We start from the raw sequence: 22,380 nt of genomic DNA, 5'->3' as shown, positions 1-22,380 counted from the left end.
TAAAACTACAATGAATTCAGAAATCATGCTTATACTCGTACTCATAAGGTGCTCAAAAGCTCCTGGTTACACTGTTCCACTTGGCTGTATAGTGTACAGTTTTATTGTAGAATGGAAATGATTTACTGTATAATTTCACTATCTGGATGACCGTGTGTTCCCTTCTGAGTCTGGTTCTTCTCAAGGTTTCAGGAAGATTTTTCTCTCCACAGTTACTTCTGGCTTGCTCATCGATAAATAAAGATGCTGTGGATAAATATAAATGAAAATCTATAATTTATTATTGAATAATTCCCGAATTTATATATTCCTGTACATCTGCTTTGCGACAACATACATTGGTAAAATTGCTAAATAAATAAAATTGTATCCATGCATCAGAAAATTTCTGATTTAATTTAAATTCTATTACTATATAATATATTGTATATTTATTTAATACATAAAATATTATTTAAAAAATTCAAACATTTATTGTGGGGGGCACGGTGGCTTAGTGGTTAGCACATTTGCCTTATACCTCCAGGGTTGGGGGTTCGATTCCCGCCTCCACCTTGTGTGTGTGGAGTTTGCATTTTCTCCCCATGCCTCGGGGGGTTTCCTCCGGGTACTCCGGTTTCCTCCCCCGGTCCAAAGACATGCGTGGTAGGTTGATTGGCATCTCTGGAAAATTGTCCGTAGTGTGTGATTGTGTGAGTGAATGAGAGTGTGTGTGTGTCCTGTGATGGGTTGGCACTCCGTCCAGGGTGTATCCTGCCTTGATGCCTGATGACGCCTGAGATAGGCACAGGCTCCCTGTGACCCGAGGTAGTTCGGATAAGCGGTAGAAAATAAATGAAAACAATTTATTGTAGCCCTGACAACTGACTTGAATTGTAAATTAGCTTGGACATTAAACATGTTTTCTGCTCTTTTCTCCATGTTAAAATGTGCAGTAGATGGGGAATATGCAGAGTTTTCCTTTTAGCAAATGTTCAGTTCTCTACAGTAATGTAAGATGTGATACTCATCACATGAAGAAAAATAATACAGAATGCTTTCATAATGGGAGGAACATTTTTTATTTCGTTTTTTTTTTTAGCTGATCAGACAAATAAATATGATGAGTCTGAACTGCACTGAGGAATCATTTTCCCTACAGGTGAGAGTTCTTTCGTTTTTCTTTTACTTCGACTTCTGTCTCGAAAACACATTTGGTGGCATCCAAAAACACATTAAACCATAAAGATTCTCACTCTACATAGAAGTTTTCGACAGATTTACTTTACTGCAGTGAAAATCCTTTTCTTTTCATTCCAAGTAGATAATGTAACTGGCTTCATGGTGTTACAGGAATCTAATGCCTGCTCCAAACTGCACTCCGTCACATATCCTAAATGGTGATAGAGAGGTACACAAAGAATAAAAAAAATCATGATAGGCGAAACAGTATAAATAGAAATAGTGAAATTCTGTCACTGATTGGTTGTTGATGTACCTGTCTCCGCTCTGGACTCCCATGGGAATGCAGTAATTGAGCTCAAGTCGTGCGATGTTCCCCAGGCGCAGCAGGATGCCCGCTCCGTATGACCAGCGGATACACTCGGCCAGTCGGCTCAGGTGCGCTCGAGGCCCTTCGCCTACAAACATGAAGGAAGAATTAGAATTAAATGCAACAGACTGCAGAAGTAACAAACACTCAGGATCATGTCATCTGATATTTTCTTACTGATCTGGTTCCTTTAAGTGAGGATTAGTTACCACATTGCTCATGCTGCATCACAGGGCAGAACATCACATGAACTCACACATACCCAGAAAGACACCCAAGCCAGGCTTCGATAACTACAAATATCTACCTTGTGAATTAAAGTAAACATAGCAAACATTCACCAAGTGTATTTTGTGTGTGGATTTCTCACTCACCGTAATTGAGGTTGCACAAGTTTCCGGCATTGAGAAAGAAGTGTGTTCGGAAAAGGTCCCCGAATCCGCCACGACCTGGCCTGAATGGCAGAGGAGTGTACAGATGGAGTCCACCAGCCCAGTACATCTCCCCACCAAGATAATCACCTGCCAGTAACAGTGAGTCAGCTTCATTCACTCAGCATAAACCATATAGCTGCAGAACACTTTAGTGTTGTACTATAGACTACGACAATCTCCGGTCAATAAATGTGTTTTGTCTAACTGGACTTTTTTTTTCCTTCATGTTATATAGCGTTCAGCATCAGTTCAGGCAGGCCACATAGTCAAGCTCGGTTATCAGCTGATGTCAAATTTTCTAACCCCTCCCATCAGCTGATCTGATTCCTAATCGCGCTATGGTCCCTTTCAAACAGGGCGCCCTATTAAATGCATTTTTCAATCTGTCTGCTTGGCTGTTTCCTCTGCATTGCTGCAACTGCGATTTAAACTCGCCTGCTATTTGGAGTTTAAACCGCAAGCTATCTTTTGTGGGGCTGTTTCCTCTGCATTACTGCAACCCACCTCCTCCTTGAAACTTTGAAACTTAATCAGTGTCATTCTGTTGTCACTGATGCAGGCTCTGTTCTAAATGGGGGGATTTTGTCTTGCTGCTTTCCCAGTTAAATGGGAGATTGTCCCCAGAAGCTGCTGCTGTTCCCTGACTAGCTTTCATGGAGCTCATGAAAAGGATGGGGAATTCAGAACAGAGCCATACCGCCAAATGTAAATTTTATAAGCTTGTAAATAAAAAATTAAATATGTCAAAGAATTGACTCAAGTGGCCTAACTGAACTGAAATCCATGCAGGTTTTATAACGGCTGGCTTATTATAGTTGGAGTGTAAAGGCAAATCAAGTTAGAAATGAACTACATAGGAATTTAGCTCAACGATATCATCACTTACTACGAAACATCTAGCGAAGTGTGTTGGATATCGTACCTTCGCTCTGCGGTCCGATGCTGTACATGCTAAAACCTCGCACGCTGGTTGGGCCTCCGAGATAAAACCTGAGGTTTACATTCACACGTCAGAACAATCCATTCCACAGCACTACAGCACTACAACATGCTGATATATGAAACGTCCTATTAAAGCTTGTCAAGACATGTTTGGTTTCTCTCATATCACAGCAATTCTCTAGTGATCACATTTATTATTAATTAAAAAATGGTGTATCACACATTACTTGATTTTATATTTGTAGTTATATTTAATGATTTAAAAAGCTGAAAACTTTCCCATCACAGCTTTACCTCTGACAGTTAAAAAAAAAAAAAGCATTGACACAAGTTAAGGACCTCTATAACAACTATATGTCATCGCTGTTACGATAAAAAATTAGTATAAACGTGTATAATCTAGAGCTTTTGACTTTTTAAACATTTAACATTGCTGTAGGTGTAGACACCCAGGAGTAGATCTGTTTTCAGAGTAATTTAATAGGCAACAGTGCTTTTTAACAATCTTGCTTGTGCATCTCCTCAGGAAATCACTATCTGGTGAAGTAATTCACTAACCTGTCAGCTATTGAAGTGGGATTGTCTCCGAAGGGGAGCAGCAGACCCCCCCATAGAGAGGCTGAGAGGACCTAGAGGGAAGAGATTGGCCAGGATGTAAACAAACTCAAACCAATATAAAGACTAAACAATACACACAAGACTGTTGTTTCTAGCTGTATTTATGCGCTCACCGAATCCCAGAAGAGTCGTTTATTGAGCTGAATTTCAAAATCCTCCTTCAGGAAACTGGCATCTCCTCCAGTGTAACCTGCCAACTCCTGCAGTGGTGGAACAAAAAAGCTGGTTTAATGCAATTGTATAGTCTTTATTCAGTTCTCTATTCATATACGTGAAAGGATACAGACCTGGTTGATCTTTAGTAAGGCACCTTTCTTAGGTAGGATGGGGGAGTTGCGTGTGTCAATAAACATTGAATGCTGGAAAGAAAAGATTCCCTCAGTCAGAACTCAAGAAAGAAGATTTATCTTTATTTAACATAAAACCAAAGTGTGAAACTTTGTGTTAATGCTTACTGAGAGTGAGGACTTGAGGGAGTGACCGCTTTCCTCTCTGACGGCGAAGGAGGCAGTGCGAGCCAGACAGCCGAGCTCTCTCCACACTCCCTCCCACTTCAGCGTGTGGTTCGTCTTCCAGATAGGAAACTGACAAACCGAAAATAGACCAAATTAACACAGTGACATCCGCGTAAAATAATCCAAATACAAGTAAAAGCCTTACACTGAACTCTGTGGAGATTCCTCTGTCAGTCTCTCTCAGTGAACTCCACGGGAACTGCCCTGTGACTTTGTAGATATTGACAGAAAAACTACAAAAGCAATGAAGGAAGGAAGGAAGGAAGGAAGGAAGAAAGGAAGAAAAGAAAGAAAGAAAGAAAGAAAAAAGGAAGGAAGAAAGAGAAAAAACAAAGAAAGAGAAAAAAGAAAAGAAAGAAAGAAAGAAAGAAAGAAAGAAAGAAAGAAAGAAAGAAAGAGAAAAAGAAAGAAAGAAAGAAAGAAAGAAAGAAAGAAAGAAAGAAAGAAAGAAAGCAAAGATGAGGAGGAAAGAAAGAAAGAAAGAAAGAAAGAAAGAAAGAAAGAAAGAAAGAAAGAAATAATAAATGCTGGAATAAATAATAAAGGAATTCTGGAATGCTTGAGCTTTTCTTTAAACCTAAAACTAAGTGAGAAATAAAACATGACAGAGAAAAGTGCTAAAGAAATATAATAGAAAAAATTTCGAAATTATTTTCCAAAAAACACACATTAGTGTTTTATTCTTCTTATGAGCAACAATTATATATTATTCATTTCTAGTGATATTTAATGTTGTAGAAAGTCTATGTGGTATCACTTACAGCTGTAAACTGCCATTCTCTCACCAGCCTCTCTTACTGACTGAACTTATTTCGATTTTTTCTTCTTAAATTGACACCCATTTTAAAGTCTGTTTTTAAAAGTTACTCTAGAAATAATACTCTAGTAACCTGCAATTTAGCTTGAAACAGACACGACGTCTTAGTCGTGTGATTACAGAACACGATGTCAACAATTTCATGCCAATCAGATTCAACAGTTTAATGCCCACTGAACATACTTGCGTTCAAAGTGTCCGGCTTGAGGCTTGAAGAAAGAGAGGCCATAGGATGTTTCCTTAGTGCCGTAGGAGAACTGAAAAGTCAGCTTCTCGGCACGGCCAAAAACATTAGGCAGTTTCAAACCTAGCACCTGAAATCAGATCAGTAAAAACATGTGTTGATTTACTTCCTGCAATAAAACCTTTCGTTAAATTTTGGTGCTTTCTGCATGAAGGTAAGATGTGACCGAATGAACAACAGTCTCAGGACATTATAAACAGGGTGTACTGAATATTAACATGCATTATTAACTCACCATGCTTCCCTCATTGTTTCCCACCATAGTGTTATAGCTTCCAGTCAGTCTTCTGAACTCCTTCACCTCGAACGTGACGTCCAGTCCATTAGGCAGTGCGTCCTCACCTATCACATATCACACGGTCTTTCAATCAATGGCAGTGAAATGATGGTTCCAGATACAGTATAACTACTGCTAGACGAAAAAACATACCGTGTGAAGTATCAATGACGACCTCCACATGTCTGAATATTCCCAGGCGCAGCAGTTTGTGTCGGGCATCGTGGCTCTTCCTCATCACCTGCAGCACAGGTACAACACACTGCGTCATCATTACACCTCTGCTGTCAGCGCTAACGTCACCACAGTGGAATTTGGCTTCCAGTCCCTCACAGAAATGAAGGCAAAATCATTCAATCTCTGCAATATCTCTTCAAACTCTTGTCAAAAAAAGTGTCATGTGATCATGTTATCACAACACGTATTCAGCCAACAAGTTTTTTTTAATTCATATGCATCAAACATGAGTACAGTACTTTCATAGAAAGTAATTACATATGTGTCTTCACTGGTAGGAGCTTAAAAGAAAAATCCTGTGCTTGCGATTTCACCAATTGAATAAGTTGGAAGAAAAAAAAAAAAAAAGCAAAAACACAATCATGGATGTATGGTTTTTCATTCCCGGTGTCCGCATGCACTAAATGTTTTAACAAACCTGGATAAATATGATGAAGCTCTTTATGACAGAACTACAGTTGAATGCAAAAAGTTTGCATCCCCTTAGAAATACATAAAGAACATTTCATTTTATGTATTTAAAGTGCTTTGGGGTGTTCTGTTATACAAAATTAATTAACTTTGGGGTCATTTCATATAACTTCACCACTGAATGCATCACAACATCCAGTTATCACACCACCACAAGCAATGAATTCATGAAACATTCTGAGTTCACAAACTGTTCTAAAATCCTGACATTCTGATCTTTTATACCTCTGTTAGAGGTCATATATCACTTACTTATATATATATACGTATATAAGTATATATACTTACTTTATATATATACGTATATATACTTACTTTATATATATATACGTATATATATATATATATATATATATATATATATATATATATATATATATATATACACGTGTATATATATATATATATATATATATATATATATATATATATATATATATATATATATATATATACACGTGTATATATATACGTGTATATATATATATATATATATATACGTGTATATATGTATATATATATATATATACATATATACACGTATATATATACACGTATATATATTCTATATATCACTGTTCTCACCCAGAAACCACTGGAGATGCAAACTTCTGCACTCAGCCGTAAGTGCGGTTCTGAGGATCGTCAGGTCTGGCACTGCCACGATGAAAACACATACTCACATCAATCAAGTTCTTGGCTCTGAAGACATCTGCAATCTCATATGTTAGGATATCCTCCTTGGTCCTTCCAAGCCCGTCTATATGTACATGCTGAACCACAACCTAGACAAATAAACACTCTCTTTGATAGATGTCAAACAATTAATAAAGGTACTTCTGTTTTCTGGACTCAGTAAAGCAAGTCATACGTCTTTGTTTTCCAGAACTTCCTGCTGAGGCTCGTACTCTGCTTCTCCAATGTCCAGGTCATCTGCTTGAACCCCCAGCTCCGGCCCTTGCATCGGAAGAGGGTCCAAACTCTAGGGGAAAAAAAAAACAGATAATTTGAAAGGAAGGAAACTTTGGATTTTTCCAAGCACTAAGAAACTTCATGGAATCAAAACCTCATCCCTGGAGGGTGCAAAGCAAACACGTTAACCACTAACCAATAAAGGTGCTTAGAAGGTCTGATTAATACTTAAGAAAGTTATTAGAAAAGAATTTCATAAAATGTTATTTTATACTGAAATGATGTTTTTTCATAAGAGATCACATTAAATTGAAGTGCTAACAACGTTTTTTTTCTTGATTAAATGACTTTAAAACAATATTAAAGCAAAAATAATTGAAAATCTGAACAAAATGAAACAAAATTGCTGGTCTTGTTTTTTTATTAGTGATGCACCTGTAATTAGACAAAACTAATTTACATAAACAAATAAGAACATCAGCAATCAAGTGACAAACACTGTGACCTCTATTTTGAAAGATGATTCAGTTCTCACTATATTATATAGTGTTGTGTTTCCCACCAGATAAATAAACACCACAACGCTTTCTATACACAGATCATTATTAGCTCATGTTTTCATCTTTATGTTGATTTCATGTAGCTGTGATCAGAGAAGCTTGTTGTTTTAATCTGACACACTGCCCATGTGTTGTTGTGGTTTTTCTCCACTTGTCATTCATAACTAAAGGAAAAAGTTGGAGGTTGTCACTTTACAGAGGTCATTGCTTTGGTTTCTCAATTAACAACGCTGGGAAATAAACTTACTCTTGCATGTACAGTCCCCATGTTTTTTTTTATCCTTTACATTCAAGTGTTCTTAAAATTACGACGACTTTTAAAACGCGCTGTTGTAAATCTCAAAGCGTCTTGCTAACGCGTTAGCTGTTCACCGACAGGTCGCCATGACAGTTATAAAACACGCCCCCAGCTGAGTGACGTCATGAAGGGAGGGTGACGCACCATTACCTCCCCAGACTCCAGAGAAGTGCACTAGCACGAGACTCCAGAGAAGTGCACTAGCACGAGACTCCAGAGAAGTGCACTAGCACGAGACTTCAGAGAAGTGCACTAGCGCGAGATTCCAGAGAAGTGCACTAGCACGAGACCAGCACGTGTTAGGAAAAGTAAATCCTAACTCCTATAAAAACTACAAGTGCGTTTATTGTAAGTGCACAAAGTAACTTAAAATACGGCCCATCATTTTTTTTAGCGACGTCTTGTTCAACGAATCACTCTTCATTACAAAAAAAACATTATACTAAGCCTAAAAAAATCAAATGATGTAATTATTTACATTCAAATTACATACAAATTTTTTTGGAGAAAAAAAAATATATAAAAATATATAGATAATTTTCTTCGATATCAATTATGATAAGTTGATATAATTATGATATGACAATTATGATAATTATGATATAATTAACATTTTTATAATAAATTTTTTATAATAAACAAATAAATAATAAATATTGTTTATTTTTTGAAAGCTAATTGTAAGAAGAAATTTCACAAAGCTACTTTGTACAGATTACTTACATTTCTTTATTATTTTTATTATGTTATTTTTAACATTTTTAGTACTTAAATATACAGGTTATGAGACAATACTCATTTATCTAATTAAATGATATGAAACAGACATAGACTCAGTATGGCAGTACATGTCAGTTGTATTGCCACCTAGCTGATATTACTGATGGCCACCAACTAATTTAAAACGTCCATAATCTTCATTATCATCTTCGTCGTCCATTAATTATTTGTACATTTAAAATTCTCTAAACTACTTACATACTATTGAACATTAGTATTAGTAGTATTAATAGTAAACCATTCAGAGTACACTACAGTTTTCCTTATTTTTTGTGGATTTTAAAATGTTTTCTTTAAATAGCTTTGATTTTCATTAATAGGAAAAACAGCAACCTCCAAAAGTACTTTTTACTGAAAAACAAATCCTTTGCAGACAGAAGGGCATAACATTTTCAGATATAAGTGCACTGACAGCCAACCCTATTCTCTATACATTATATTATTATTCTGTATTATTATATTAAAAAAAAGGAAAGGGAGAAAAAAAAGAAAGTGTTAACTTTTATTTCTACAAGTGAAAGAACACACCATAAAGATTAAGAAAAAAAAGATATAGAATTCAAAGAGGTATTTCACATGAAAGTTCATTAATTCATTAATAATAAATAAAAATAAAAACACAGCAGTAAAAAAAAAAAGACAGCAGTGGGCGGGATCAAAGCGTTGAGTGACAGCACTTCTCCATGGCAACACGACGCGTCCTTGGTTGGTTTGTAAAACAGTGTCGTTATGCGGATTAACACACAGACCTGGAGCTGTAAAGTTGGTCTAATTAATACAAAATAAGACGTGAGGAGAGGAATTCAGCAACGTTGTGAGTTAAGAGAGCTTTTTTTTAGGACGATACTTTCAAATTCACTCTGGTTAAAGAATCATTTGTTATAGAAAACCTATATTGCCTGTACTTGAGACATTGTAAGTGTTTATGAAGGATTCTGTACTTAACAAAAACACAAGGTCACAAAGATCACATGGGTTTCTGTGTGAAACTCAAAGGCTTAAGAAGAATATGAAAATAGGAATGAATAAACTTTCATAAACCTGATGCAAAGATTTTCCTTTAACTGGAAATATTTGATGAGATTATATAAGGGGAAATCCAATAAAATTACTATTTTAACTGTTACTACTACAGAATTTCATATATTTTGGAGTTTAGTGTCATTTAACTAAATACCTGACCAGACTTTTTATGTATTCACCGTTGCTTGTTTGTCAGTTTTATCAATAAAATGACACAAAACAAATCTTGTGATTCTCCTCTGGTACATTTACACAATGCACTTCTAAAGGTAGAAATTCAGAGATAAATATATACATTTTAAAACTACGGATATCACAATTTCACGATTCATTATTTCACGATTCATAATTTCACGATTCATAATAAATCACGATTTATTATTATTATTATTTTTTTGCCTATAAGAAATATTGCTAATATTTTTACTAGTATTTTTTTTGTGAGAGAAATATACAGTATATCTAAACAGCTTAACAAATGTCTGGGATGCTTTACAAGAGCATTATTTCTATATGAACAAAAAACTGTTTCTTCTTTCTTTTTTGTTCGATTTTGTTTCTGGCTAGTCTTTAATTTTCAGTTATACCAAAGTAAACATACTCCTTCATTAAATCTATAAAAAGGTAAAAACACTAGGCACAACATTTATACTGAATTCAGCTTGATAAAAGACTTATATACATGGCTATATTTCAAATGTAACTCTTAGGCGCTGGGACTCCAAGCAGTAATGACCTCAGCTGCACCCTCTAGCCCAGGTTTGGAGGACCTGAGGCCTGTGTCACGGGGAATCACCATCGTCCCCAGGAGCAGGAGCGTGTCTCGTACATCTAGCCAAGACACTCAGAGGAGAAATAACCTCAAGTGTGACTCCGGTACTGATCCATGAACAGATAATGAGCCTAAACATTCTGAGACATTTTTATTTTTTAATTCTGACCTGATTTAGTAAGATTTAAGTATCCAGGATTGAAAACGGTTAAATAAATTTCTTACCAAGTCAAATTATTTAAAATAAAGGAAAATAAATGCCTTCAAAATGTAGCATCTGTTTATCTTCCTGTCTAGCCTCCTCTGTGCAGTCGGTCGCTGATGAGAGTCTTTCTTTAGTGGACATTGAGAGGATGCTCATGCAGAAGGTGAAAGACAGAAAATATGACTTAAAGGCAGCTTTCCGTGCTTTTGATGTGGAGGGCAGTGCCACTGTCACTAAAGGGGAGTTTCGCCGAGTTGTTGAGGGCTTTCTTGTGCCGCTCACTCAGTCTCAGTTCGATGGCCTGTTTGCAAAGGTGAGAAAGTTTTTAATTTGTTTATTTCTAGAAATACACTATTAAAATTACTAAATAAATGTACACTATTCAGTATGTCCAAAATTATGTGGACACATGGCCATCACACCTATACCGTATGTGGGCTTTCCTGAAATTGTACAAGTTCTAAGCATACATTTTTTTAGGATGTGTTTGTTTCTGTAGCATTACAATTTCCCTTTACCCAGAACTAACATGCTTAAGCCTGTTCCAGTTTGATAATGCCTCTGTGCACAAAGTGAGCTTGCCAAGGCTGGAGCTCTGACCTCAAACCCATTGAACACCTTTTGGATGATCTCAAACACTGACAGCAGCCTAGACGTCCTCACACAACATCAGTGCCTGACCTCTTGTGGCAGAATTTTAAAATCTTATGGACGGTCACTTATGGCTTCACTGAAATCATACTACTTCCTAGTAGAGTGGACGGTGCTATAGCAGCAAAGAGGGAACATCTCAATATTAATAGCCATGGATTTAGAATGGAATGTTCAGCATTCCACATACTTTTGGCCACATAGTGTATTTTTGTAACGTACACTGGTACCTGATGCGATATCCCACTTTAACTATGCATGCATTCAGTCAAGTCAAGTTCCAAGAAGGCAAAAAAAAACTAACCTCATCACTGTAGTTAGATATAAATATTTTATTGCTGATGATAATGAACTAATCTTGTTAGTAAAGTAGGATTGGTAATTAGCCTGGTTATTGCAAAGTATTGTTATGATAACAGTTAACCAGGGACACATTTTTCATGGTTTTTTTATTTTTTAAAAAAATATATAAAAGTACTTTAACATTGTATTTTATTTTAGGTCCCCAAGAGACAGAATGGAACTGTACCCTATATGGAATTCCTAAAACAATACTGCAAGGTCTCATCATCACCACCAATTAGGTATCATGTGTAATTAGAAGAGGCTTTTCAGCATGTTTTAATATCTATATTATTGTTCATTAAGATCTCTTCTGCTACACAGGAGCATGTCATGCTACAGAACTACATCTGGGAGCAGCAGTCAGCACGGTAGGCCGCTCGGAGAGCTGCAGTGCCGCTTGAAGGACAAGGTGTGTTTGTTTTTTTTGGTTTGTCTCCTTGCATTCTGTTTTGCTACATATTTTTTAACATACATATTTGAATTGTTTTTCTAATTTTGCTTTTAAAAAGATTGGAGGAAATTTGAAAAACATTACAAGGGCTTTTCGCCTGTTTGATTATAACCGTGATGGACAAATCCAGCAGCATGAACTGCGGAGAGTTCTGGAGAGTTACTGCTTTCCTCTGAGCCACCAGGAGTTTCGCAGGTGCTTATCTAGATGTTCATTACTCCAATAGAATCAGTTAAGAATTGTTGTCACTGTAGTAGTGTGTAGCGTGGAAGGAATGGTGTGACGTTTCCTATAACAGTGCTGGAAAATCTTTTGAAGAATAATATGTCATTGTTTTTGTATTTCTAGGTACAGTGGGGTCTGAGAGATGCATTCTTTTCTAATTTAACAACAATTTTCATTAAAAAACATTATATTATTATCCTTTTTAGATCAAAACCATCAATGTCATATGATCACATGCTTCAATAGAAGAGATTAGATGTGAGAAAAATCTCATCATTTGTATGAAGTAGTTAACATGTTTAATATATTTTAAATAGGGACGTAATAGAAATAGTGATACTGAATATTTAGTTTCCTTGTTTCAAATATTTCAAAATACTAAACCCTTTTTGTTCATTTCTTTGCATAATTTAAATGAAAAAAAAACAACCAGATTTTGGTTTTCAATGTCCAAAATTCTCAAACCCAAAATTTGGTGTGGAATGTCAGCAAAAAAAAAAAACTATTATAGCAGCTATAATTCCCTCAATTTCTTATTAACTTCGCATTACAACTGTCAGTTACAAAGCGCTTACACTGGAAACTTAATACTGAATAAAACTTAATTAAACAAATTTTCACCATATCAACAATTTCTTTCAACTGTTGTTACAGAAACCTATGTATTTGAATAAGTGCATGAATATAAATCTAGAAAACTGTTAGAGTTCCTGTTATAAAAATTAATCATGAATTTTTGATCAATCAGAATTGAGCATCAAAATATATGGAGTTGTGATCAAATATATTTTATGATTACAGGCTATGGGCGCATTACAGCCCGAATAACTCACAGACGATATCCTACAAAGAGTTTCTTCAGAGGCTTGGTGTTGATTGTGAGAACTATCAAAAAATTGCCCCAGATTCTACAAAACTTGGTAATGTTTAATATAATGACTTGTGTGTGAAGGCTTCTAAAGCTACTGTCGATTATATATGATTTTATGCACAGATTAGATTCATATTTCATATAATTTAATATTTTTCTTTGCTCTCTTAAATAATATTGCACTTTATGTTAGGCCATGAGAATTAAAATGTATTGCTATTTAAAAAACACTTTAAGCTTTGAACTGGGATGCAGCTAACTGGTCTAAAGCAAGACCCAAGAGCAGGACATCAGCTCAGGAGACTTCGTCTGTGATCCAGTATAGTTTAGATGAAATCCACACCATGTTTATGAAGAAAGTGAGAACCTAATACGTTAACGTTTACTCAGAATAATATAAAATAAAATCTCTTAATAACAAAATGACTTTGAATCAGAATAGACACTGTATATTTTGTGATACAGATGACTGTAAATTATCCTATAGTGGAGAAAACACTTCAAGCATTGGATATCACAGAGAGTGGTATTGTCTCATATGATGACCTGAAGTCTGTCTTGAGCAGTCTCCTTTTTCCAATCAGTCACAGCTCATTTTTAGGCCTCCTAACCAGGTATGAGTTTGATTTGTATTTGTGTAATATCAATGTATCCTGCAAATTGTCTTCAAATTGTGCTTCAGATACATGTCATTTTGTTCAACCATAGATTTGGAGTGAACACTGAAGAGCCTTTACAATGGAGAAAGTTTATTGCTCTGTTCAGGGAAGAGGTGCAGATGTTACCTGCTGTGTGAGTCATAATGTTTCTGCTTCTGAAAGTTAGACTTTAAACATAATTCATGCTGAATTACTCAGAAATGTAAATCATTGAGTTAAATAATCAAGCTAAAACAATTTTTGTTAAAGTAACGTGTTTTTTTATACTTTATTAGGAAAGATGCAGGTCCTGCTGCCTCTAAGATATCCAGTATTGAAGAAGTTTTGCCAAAGTTAAGAGAACAGATACTTGAGATGTTTCCTCATCTGCAGAGAGCCTTTCTGGAGTTTGATGAGGTTTGTTAACATTTAAATGAAGTGAACTCTTTTAGATTTCTGCTGAGCAGGACACCAGACGAACTATATAATAAAGCTCCACTAAAATCCTTTCCAGCTGTTTTCCTCTCCTTTTTTTCCTTTTTTCCTTTTTTTTCCTTTCCTCTGCTTTTTTTCCTGACCTCTCCTATCCACAGCCACTGATTTCAGCTCCTAATCTCTCCAGTGGGTCTTTCTTTCTTTCTTTCTTTCTTTCTTTCTTTCTGTCTTTTTTTTTTTTTTCTTTTTTCACTTTAGTTTATTTCATTCTTCAGTCTTGGTCAGTTTCACTTCTACTATGTTTTTTCTTCCAGAACAGAACTGGGCTGGTCAGTCAGGGTGATCTGCGGAGGCTACTGGAGAGTCTGACCTTCACTCTAACAGATGAGCAGTTTAGAGGACTGACAGATCTTCTCCATGTGCCACACTCAGGCTCCATCAGCTATCAACACGTCCTGGACTTTTTTCAGAAGGAAAGGCCAGTAGAAGTGGTATGAAAACATTCTTTGCTTTTTTCAGATATTTTCTGCTAGTTATTCTGCCATTTTTGTGAACATGCATGTTTGACCATGAATTAGCACTGTAGATTGTAGATCTGGTCTGTGTCTTCAACAGGTTCGGGAACAGATCAGCAAGTATACAGAGAAGCCAGTGGCTCCGACCCAGCCTACCGCTCAATCTCATTCAGCCACAGCAGCTTGGCCTGTAGTAAGTGCACTTTCTGTTATAAATCACATAAAACAGCTAACACTTTATCAGAATGTGCTGTTCTAGGAAAACAATAACTTTGGGTGGTAACAACAAAAATCCTGTTTGTGAACATTTAACTATAACATTAGATCTATTAGTCAGTGTTTTTATATGTCTATATTATTTTTCAAGAAAATGCATTAATGAAATTTCATGTGATTTGTAGGTGGAAGGAGTTCTTAAGGATCAGTTGTCTGAGCATTATGCTTCACTGATGTCATCTCTGAGCAAGACGGACCCGACTCAGTGCTGCATCGTTCCTCCTGAAGAGCTGAGGAAGCTCCTCCAGCAGTATGGAGTACCACTGTCTGACAGTCACTTTAACAAGTGAGAAACTCTTCACATTACACTGGTGCCAAAACTATATCAGAATGGCCACATTTGGGCACATTCACATATACCATGGCCACATTTCTCACTGCTTTTTTTCTCTAGGCTCTGTGAACCTTTTATGGAGTCCGGAGCAGTGAACTATAAGCTGTTATTAATGAGCCTTAGCATTTCCGCAAGGAACGGCAAGACAAAGAGTGTAAAGGGTCTTAGCTTGATTGAGAGGTTGGTTTTAAGATGAATTTAGGAGGAAACGTATCTCTTTTAGAGTCTTCCAGTACTCGCTGGAGCAATGTAGTAGCATTTATGCTCATGTAATTCATGGTTACAGAAATGAGAGCGCTAATCAAGCTGATATGGAGAGTGTTAAAAAGCAAGCCGTGGTGGACGTTGTTCTGAAGAAGCTCAGAGACAGGTTGCAGATGCGTGGACTCACGGTTCACCAGTGCCTGATGGATACCAGTAGAAGCTCTGCATTAGTACTTGACCTGAGAGACTTCCAGAAGGTATGGAAATTACCTCAAACTGCCCATTTTTTATAGTCATATCTTTCAAATTGTATCTCAAACCCTTGTGATAATTGTGCAAAGGAAATAACACTTTGATATTTTATAATCATCTATATCTTAGATTCTGGATGATTGTAGAATTTCTCTGCAAGCACCACAATTTCAGACTCTCATCCAGTCTCTTGGCTTCCTTGATGGACCGATCTCCTTTTCAGACTTTATAGACAAATATGAAGGTAAGAGTTATAACTCAAGCTGTATTAAAACATTCTGACCAGCAAGTGAAAAAATTGTTTTACCTTTTTCCACACAGGTGCTTTAGCAAAAGATAACAACGAAGAAACAATCTCAAATAATATTAAAGCCGGAAGCTTTATGTCTGCGGAAGACTGTTTAAATCAGCTTGAGGAACGAATCAAAGAACATCACAAGGTAACACACTACCAACAAATTACTTCATCTGTTTTCCTGGTTTTAATCTGCCTCTAACTCAGAGATGACTTTCTTTATTAAACGCAATTCACACATAAATCTTTGAAATAACTGTAATGTTACCTTCTGTTAGGATGTTTTAACAGCGTTCCGACTGATGGACAGAAACAGAGATGGGCTGGTGAACTACAATGACTTTAGAGTGCTGTTTGACAGCCTGAGATTCGTGACTAAAGAAAAGGAGTACCAGAGATTGCTCGAGCTACTGGGCTTTAAGCCTGGCTCTACTATTAACTATGTTGAGTTCTACAACAGGATTCGGTCTGACAGGAAGACTGGAACTAATCTCATCACTAGTATGACGTGAGCATTTCAAACATTACACATTCTGAAATAACTGCATTTCTGTGTAATCTAATGCCAATGCCATTTTTTGTGTATCTTTTATGCATCCAGAGCTGATCAGTTACTCGATCGAGCTTGTGAACAGGTTCATGCCTATCTGGTGGCCACTGCACACACAAGAGGGTCTGAGCTATCAAAGGTGAACGATGTAAAAAATTAGAGATTAACAGATGTTTTTAAATTGAATAGTTTCACAAATGTATATGTGTTGACAGGCATTTAACCAGTATGGTGAGGATAATGAAAGCAAGATCACCAAGAATGAGCTGAGGCAAATTCTTTACAAGTACTACTTGCCCATTTCTCCAAGAGAATTTGAGAAAATATGGGAAAGGTAAGGAATAAATTTGGTTTATTGATATGTAAAGAATACATACACAATGATGTGTGCTGTTGTTGGCTAATAATCAGCGATGGTGTGGTCTGATACCCTGAAGTTGGGATTGCTATCACTTGGGATTATTATGGGTATATACAGCTATAAACAGTCACAACCTCATCACATTTTCTTTCTTTTCTTGAAAATGAAATTAATAGCTCTCCAAACTGAAGACACTTGTAAAGGAAACTCCTTACAAAATGCTAAATAAACATCTTACACAAAACTATATTAGCAAGTATACAAATTTTCTATCTGTTTATGTGTAGCATCTACTATGCAAGTCCCTGTGGGTAACACATACAACAAGCACATTCATATTAACTATAATTTGCCCTGCAGCTAAGATTTTCAGAGATACTGTTATAGAATATTAATCAATTATTTCTGACCAATCAGAATTGAGAACAGAACAGCACTGTAATATAAATATAGCTTTAGGACAAAGAAACTAATGTCAGGCATTTTACATCTAGGTACGATGATGATGGGAAAGGATATGTCACTCAGACAGAGTTCCTGAACAAGCTGAATATCACACCACATGAGTCTACACAGTCTCCAGTGACAAAGACCATCTACCGAACAACCTCACAGGACCTTCTAACTGACACTGAACTGAACAATCTGAAGTGAGTAACCAGTCTAGGAGTACTTAATGGCATTTCTATATATTTCATCATTATTGCCAGACACTAAAATAACAATTGTGCCTCTATATAGGGAGTGTTTATTGCTCCGGTTTGAGGATGTGCACCAAAGTCTGGCGGAATTGGATAAGAGCGGAGATGGTCATGTGTCCGTAATGGACCTGTTGGTTCTGTTACAGACACAAGGGTTCGAGATAGATGACCATCAATTATTGGGTCTAATCAACAAGTACTGCAACATTTCACAACAAACACATTGATATAACATTTTAGACTAGTTGTGTATCAGACATAGATGTTCTAAGGATATTCTTGAAAATATATGATCCTTATCTTTACATTTATTTTACTGCAGTCTAGGACTTGATGTCTGTAAGCTGTCATACTATGATTTTCTGGACCGTATTGCTGGGCCAAGAGTCAGTTGTAAGTCTGGTATGGCATCTCCAGTCAGTCAATCTATGATATCTTCTGTAACGGAAGATAGTGTAAAAACTCTCAGCCCTGACAAAGCCTTACAGAAGGTCAGAGAACTCGTCACAAACTCCTTGGATACTCTATCCAAGGTAGGTTCTACTGATTGAACTTATCTTGGACTGTATGGCGTTCTGGTCATCTACTTTCTGCTCAATTAGAGTAACCATGAGATTGCTAATGACAACCCAAACAATCACTTTTCTGGTGCTTTCATAATCCCAGGCATTCACTGCATTTGATAAGACTAGAAATGGCAAGATTGCTCAGGCAGAGTTTCGGCGAGTGCTGGACCATTTTTGCATCAAGCTCTCCGACGTACAATACAGACACCTGCTAGCTAAGCTGTCAATCAAAGAAGAAGAAAGCAACGTAGACTGGAAGCAGTTTCTGCACATCTTCAATCTTCACAATCAAGAGGTAAAAAAATGGAAAAATGTAATGGCACAAATGCATCAGGGATTGATTTAATAGAGCTAAATTGACATGGTGGTGCAGTCAGTAACCTCATGTTCAGTCCTGTGCATGGGTCACTTATACATCTCTTACTCTTGTTCTCCACATCTGTATGGGTTTCCTCTGGATTCCCCAGACCAATACCTCTTAAGCATGCCAATAGTTGGATTTGCTACACTAATTTGCTCCAAATTGTTTTTGTTTGCACCTTGCATGCCTTGTACCATATGTTCCTAAGACAGGCATCAGATCCACTGAAGATAAAACAATCAATGCAATAGACACTTAATATCAAGATGTGTTTATTTAAATTGTTATAGACATCTGAGGAATGGCTGGAGAAAATCAACAAGGTACGCTTCCCTAATCAGACAAGTCTTCTGCCAATCAGCGATATACTAGGACGGATCCAGGAGGTCGTTTCGGCTCGCATTTATACGATCACTAAGGAGATGGTGGATTTAGATTATGCTGGTGTAAATATGATTTCAAAAGTGGACTTCAGGACCATCTGTGACCGCCACTTCATGAGGCTCACAGATAAACAAGTGAGACTGAATGACTATATCTACATATAAAAAGTAATATATTACAAAAATAAATAGCTCTACATTCGCTTTCTCAAACAAGTAAACTGTTAATCTGACATTTCTCCACAGTTTGAAGATTTGTGGAAAATGTTGCCAACCAATACCTTTGGAAACCTGGATTATCACAAGTTCCTGAAGAAGTTCAGTAGAAAACCGGTAGATAAGGAAAGTACCAGAGGATCACCTTCTCCCAATCCATCGGAGATCGCACCTGTTGCTATCTCGCAGTGCCCGAAAACAGCACCCTGTATAAGCAAGGTGTTATTATATATCACTTTGTACACACCTACCTTAATATATTCCTGCTCACTGTCTAGAAAAACTCTTTAGATATTTACATGCATGAGGCTCAAGTACTTTGTTTTAAACAGGTCTGCGTACAGCACTATTTTTAGCATGGTAAATTGAACCAAAACATTTTCTTTCCAGTCATTAAGCCCAGTGCAACTCAGTCCTTCTTCGGCAGTCTGTGGCCAAGCTACAGTGAGCACTTTGTTGAACTCTGAAGCTGTAGAGAGGAGACTGCGCTCCCAGATCCGGTCATGCTGGCGTGAGGTTCAGAGGAAGTGCAGGGAGGCTGACACAGGGAGCAATGGGGAGATTGATGTAGAAACTTTCTTAGGTATGACTAAAAGGCCATCGATTTCATTTCAAACATTCACAAAGATGTTGTGGCTTCCTGCTAACTGTTCTAGCCACTGATTTGTAACTGTAATGTTATCTAAGAACGACCAAGTGGTTGGGATTTCATTGTTCGCAACGTGCACTATGTTTGCCATTGTGTGCTGTCACTTTTACTGTATGTTTTGTTTCCATGGTTTAAGTAACCTTGTTTTTGTCTTAGTTGTTATGTAGTTTCTAAGTGTTCTCGTTTTGGTTTATATTATGTTTAATCAAGTTAAGTCATCTTTTGTTATGTTTTTGTCTAATAAACCATGGTTCCCTGTGGTTATCCCTGCATTTAGGTTTGTTAATGCCCTATTTTCCCAGTCACTGTCTTCTGTTTCTAGAGAAATTCTCATTTTTTAAAAAATAATTAATTACCAGAATTTAGGGGATTTTTTAAAATAATAAAACCTTGATTTGTATTTTCCTTTGGAGGGGACGATGCATCTCAGGATACCTTTCAATATGTGGAGTTTCAGTGTACAGTCATTGTAGAGTCTGTTTATACTGGCTACAGAATTATAGATATTCACTGTTGTGTAAATGTCCACAGGCATACTGCAGGATTTCCATATTAGTCTAACACATGCTCAGCTTGAGCAGCTGTCTGAGAAGTATAACATCAGAAGCAAAGAGCGTCTTTCCTACCCAGAATTCCTGCAGCACTTTGTGCTCACACTCAAACCTCAAACCACCACTTTCAGCCGTAGACGCAAGCTGCGCATACCTTCAACTGTAAGGTCATGTTACTCGCTTCAGAGAATTTTAACTCAATATTATTGTCACTGAATCAGATGTTTTATCTATAATATATCTCTTTCTGTATTCTCCAGATGAGTTCAGAACCGCTTAGTAAGCAGTGCATGGATACCTTGCTAAGGCTGTGTCCGTCTGTCCAGCTTTACTGGAGGACCATGAAGCAGGCGTTTATCTCCTGTGACAAGAAACGCACAGGAAAGATTTCTCTTCAGGATTTCAGAAAAGTAATTAATACTGTCCTACTTTTAATTAACTCTTAAAATACTTATTATCATAGTACATCACACTGTGTATTATGTAAGATAGTGTTTATTATATAATACACAGCACACAATAATGCTTTTATTTTTAAGTGCCTTTTTGTATGTAGTGCCATCATGGAAATGGCAGTAAATGCTTTTTATTATTTTTTATATTGATGGTAAGGGGACCAGACCAGATAGTGTATTAAAAATGCACAAAATACATTTATCTTACCTTTTTAATCCTTCTTAATAAGCTGCACTAATTTAAATGTTTGTCATCTCAACAGGTTTTGAGGCAGTACAACATCGATCTCTCAGAGGAAGACGTCTTTCGTCTTACAACTTGTTTTGATAAGAACATTACAGGACAGATTCCATACACTGAGTTTCTTAGCATTTTACAAAATTGAATGCATAAAGTAGTATTTCAGCGATCTGGGTGGACAAATCAGTAGACAGGAATGTGTATGGGTTTTTAGTTTTTTATTCACAGTTGTAGACAATAGGCTTAATAGGCTAGAAATCACTGATGTTATTCATTCTTTTCTACTTTAACAAAAATAAAAATAAAAATTCTTTAAAAAACAATCATTTACAATCATTTGCATGTTTTGAGGTACCTTGATACTTTAGTTTATGTTTTGAGGTACCTAGACTTTAGTATGCTCAACTCGTTCTAATCGTACACTACACACAGTAGAATTTACTGTTTATATTATTTGAAGTGAATGAGGAGATGGGAGGCAGGCTTGGGACAACTCAAACAGATTCTTTATTATCACTACATTTTATTTACATTTCAGTGATTTTAACACGTTGGCTTAGTTGTTAGCACGTTCGCCTCACACCTCCAGGGTTGGGGGGTCGATTCCCGCCTCCACCTTGTGTGTGTGGAATTTGCATGTTCTCCCCGTGCCTCGGGGGTTTCCTCCGGGTACTCCGGTTTCCTCCCCCGGTCCAAAGACATGCATGGTAGGTTGATTGGCATCTCTGGAAATTGTCTGTAGTGTGTGAGTGAATGAGAGTGTGTGTGTCCTGCGATGGGTTGGCACTCCGTCCAGGGTGTATCCTGCCTTGATGCCCGATGACGCCTGAGATAGGCACAGGCTCCCCGTGACCCAAGTTAGTTCGGATAAGCGGTAGAAGGTGAATGAATGAATGAATGAATGATTTTAACACACACACACAGCTCTGCTCTATTCAGTTCTCTCTCCTGTTGCTCTCATCTCTCACATCTTAATCATTGCTTCCTCTGACTGAAACACAGAACACTCATTAAGGTACGCCCTCTATTCACAGACTCGATCTTGCCCCTGCCTCCACAGACCTTTTGAATCATGGCCTGATTTCAGAATCAGGACCTAGCACAACATAAAGAAGTGCCTTGGATAATATCAAATATCAAAAACCCTTGATAAAACTCTTTAACTGGCAAACTCCCACTCGAGTTGATAACAAATCCACTTACGTGTCATTAAAGTTG

At 36.9% G+C, this 22,380-nt stretch overlaps 2 protein-coding genes across 2 annotated transcripts; one reads left to right on the top strand and one right to left on the bottom strand.

Annotated features, from left to right (window-relative positions):
- Positions 1 to 1,043: 1,043 nt before the first annotated feature.
- On the bottom strand, positions 1,044 to 7,959 carry samm50 (SAMM50 sorting and assembly machinery component). The gene is made up of 15 exons (XM_060884860.1): positions 7,806 to 7,959; positions 6,958 to 7,068; positions 6,770 to 6,871; positions 5,532 to 5,619; positions 5,337 to 5,443; positions 5,041 to 5,171; positions 4,186 to 4,273; positions 3,981 to 4,109; positions 3,813 to 3,884; positions 3,639 to 3,725; positions 3,466 to 3,536; positions 2,888 to 2,955; positions 1,906 to 2,052; positions 1,478 to 1,619; positions 1,044 to 1,372 (listed from the first exon to the last, which is right to left on the bottom strand). The coding sequence occupies exons 1-15, from the start codon at positions 7,824 to 7,826 to the stop codon at positions 1,327 to 1,329; spliced, it is 1,410 nt and encodes a 469-aa protein (XP_060740843.1). The 5' UTR covers positions 7,827 to 7,959; the 3' UTR covers positions 1,044 to 1,326.
- Positions 7,960 to 10,390: 2,431 nt separating this feature from the next.
- efcab6 (EF-hand calcium binding domain 6) lies at positions 10,391 to 21,307 on the top strand. The gene is made up of 30 exons (XM_060885806.1): positions 10,391 to 10,535; positions 10,729 to 10,949; positions 11,789 to 11,871; positions 11,954 to 12,041; positions 12,142 to 12,278; positions 13,110 to 13,228; positions 13,417 to 13,538; positions 13,645 to 13,793; positions 13,888 to 13,971; positions 14,114 to 14,234; positions 14,567 to 14,743; positions 14,868 to 14,960; positions 15,169 to 15,329; positions 15,438 to 15,557; positions 15,664 to 15,838; positions 15,963 to 16,077; positions 16,155 to 16,273; positions 16,407 to 16,636; positions 16,730 to 16,817; positions 16,894 to 17,012; positions 17,534 to 17,689; positions 17,781 to 17,936; positions 18,063 to 18,273; positions 18,407 to 18,601; positions 18,958 to 19,185; positions 19,297 to 19,485; positions 19,657 to 19,849; positions 20,447 to 20,628; positions 20,727 to 20,876; positions 21,185 to 21,307. Exons 1-30 carry the CDS (start codon positions 10,391 to 10,393, stop codon positions 21,305 to 21,307), a joined length of 4,449 nt encoding a protein of 1,482 aa, XP_060741789.1.
- The last annotated feature ends 1,073 nt before the right edge of the window (positions 21,308 to 22,380 follow it).

Source organism: Tachysurus vachellii, chromosome 13, assembly GCF_030014155.1.
Source record: "Tachysurus vachellii isolate PV-2020 chromosome 13, HZAU_Pvac_v1, whole genome shotgun sequence".
Taxonomy (NCBI): domain Eukaryota; kingdom Metazoa; phylum Chordata; class Actinopteri; order Siluriformes; family Bagridae; genus Tachysurus; species Tachysurus vachellii.
This window is presented reverse-complemented; position numbering and strand designations above follow the sequence as displayed.

Coding starts and splice junctions, on each gene's coding strand:
- samm50 (XM_060884860.1), bottom strand. CDS start 7,826: ATGGGGACTGTACATGCAAGA. Junction 6,872..6,957: donor AAGTTCTGGAAAACAAAGAC/GTATGACTTGCT, acceptor TTATTTGTCTAG/GTTGTGGTTCAGCATGTACA. Junction 2,956..3,465: donor CCCACTTCAATAGCTGACAG/GTTAGTGAATTA, acceptor TGTAAACCTCAG/GTTTTATCTCGGAGGCCCAA.
- efcab6 (XM_060885806.1), top strand. CDS start 10,391: ATGACCTCAGCTGCACCCTCTAGCCCAGGTTTGGAGGACCTGAGGCCT. Junction 13,972..14,113: donor GTGCAGATGTTACCTGCTGT/GTGAGTCATAAT, acceptor ATACTTTATTAG/GAAAGATGCAGGTCCTGCTG. Junction 19,186..19,296: donor TGAGGCTCACAGATAAACAA/GTGAGACTGAAT, acceptor ATTTCTCCACAG/TTTGAAGATTTGTGGAAAAT.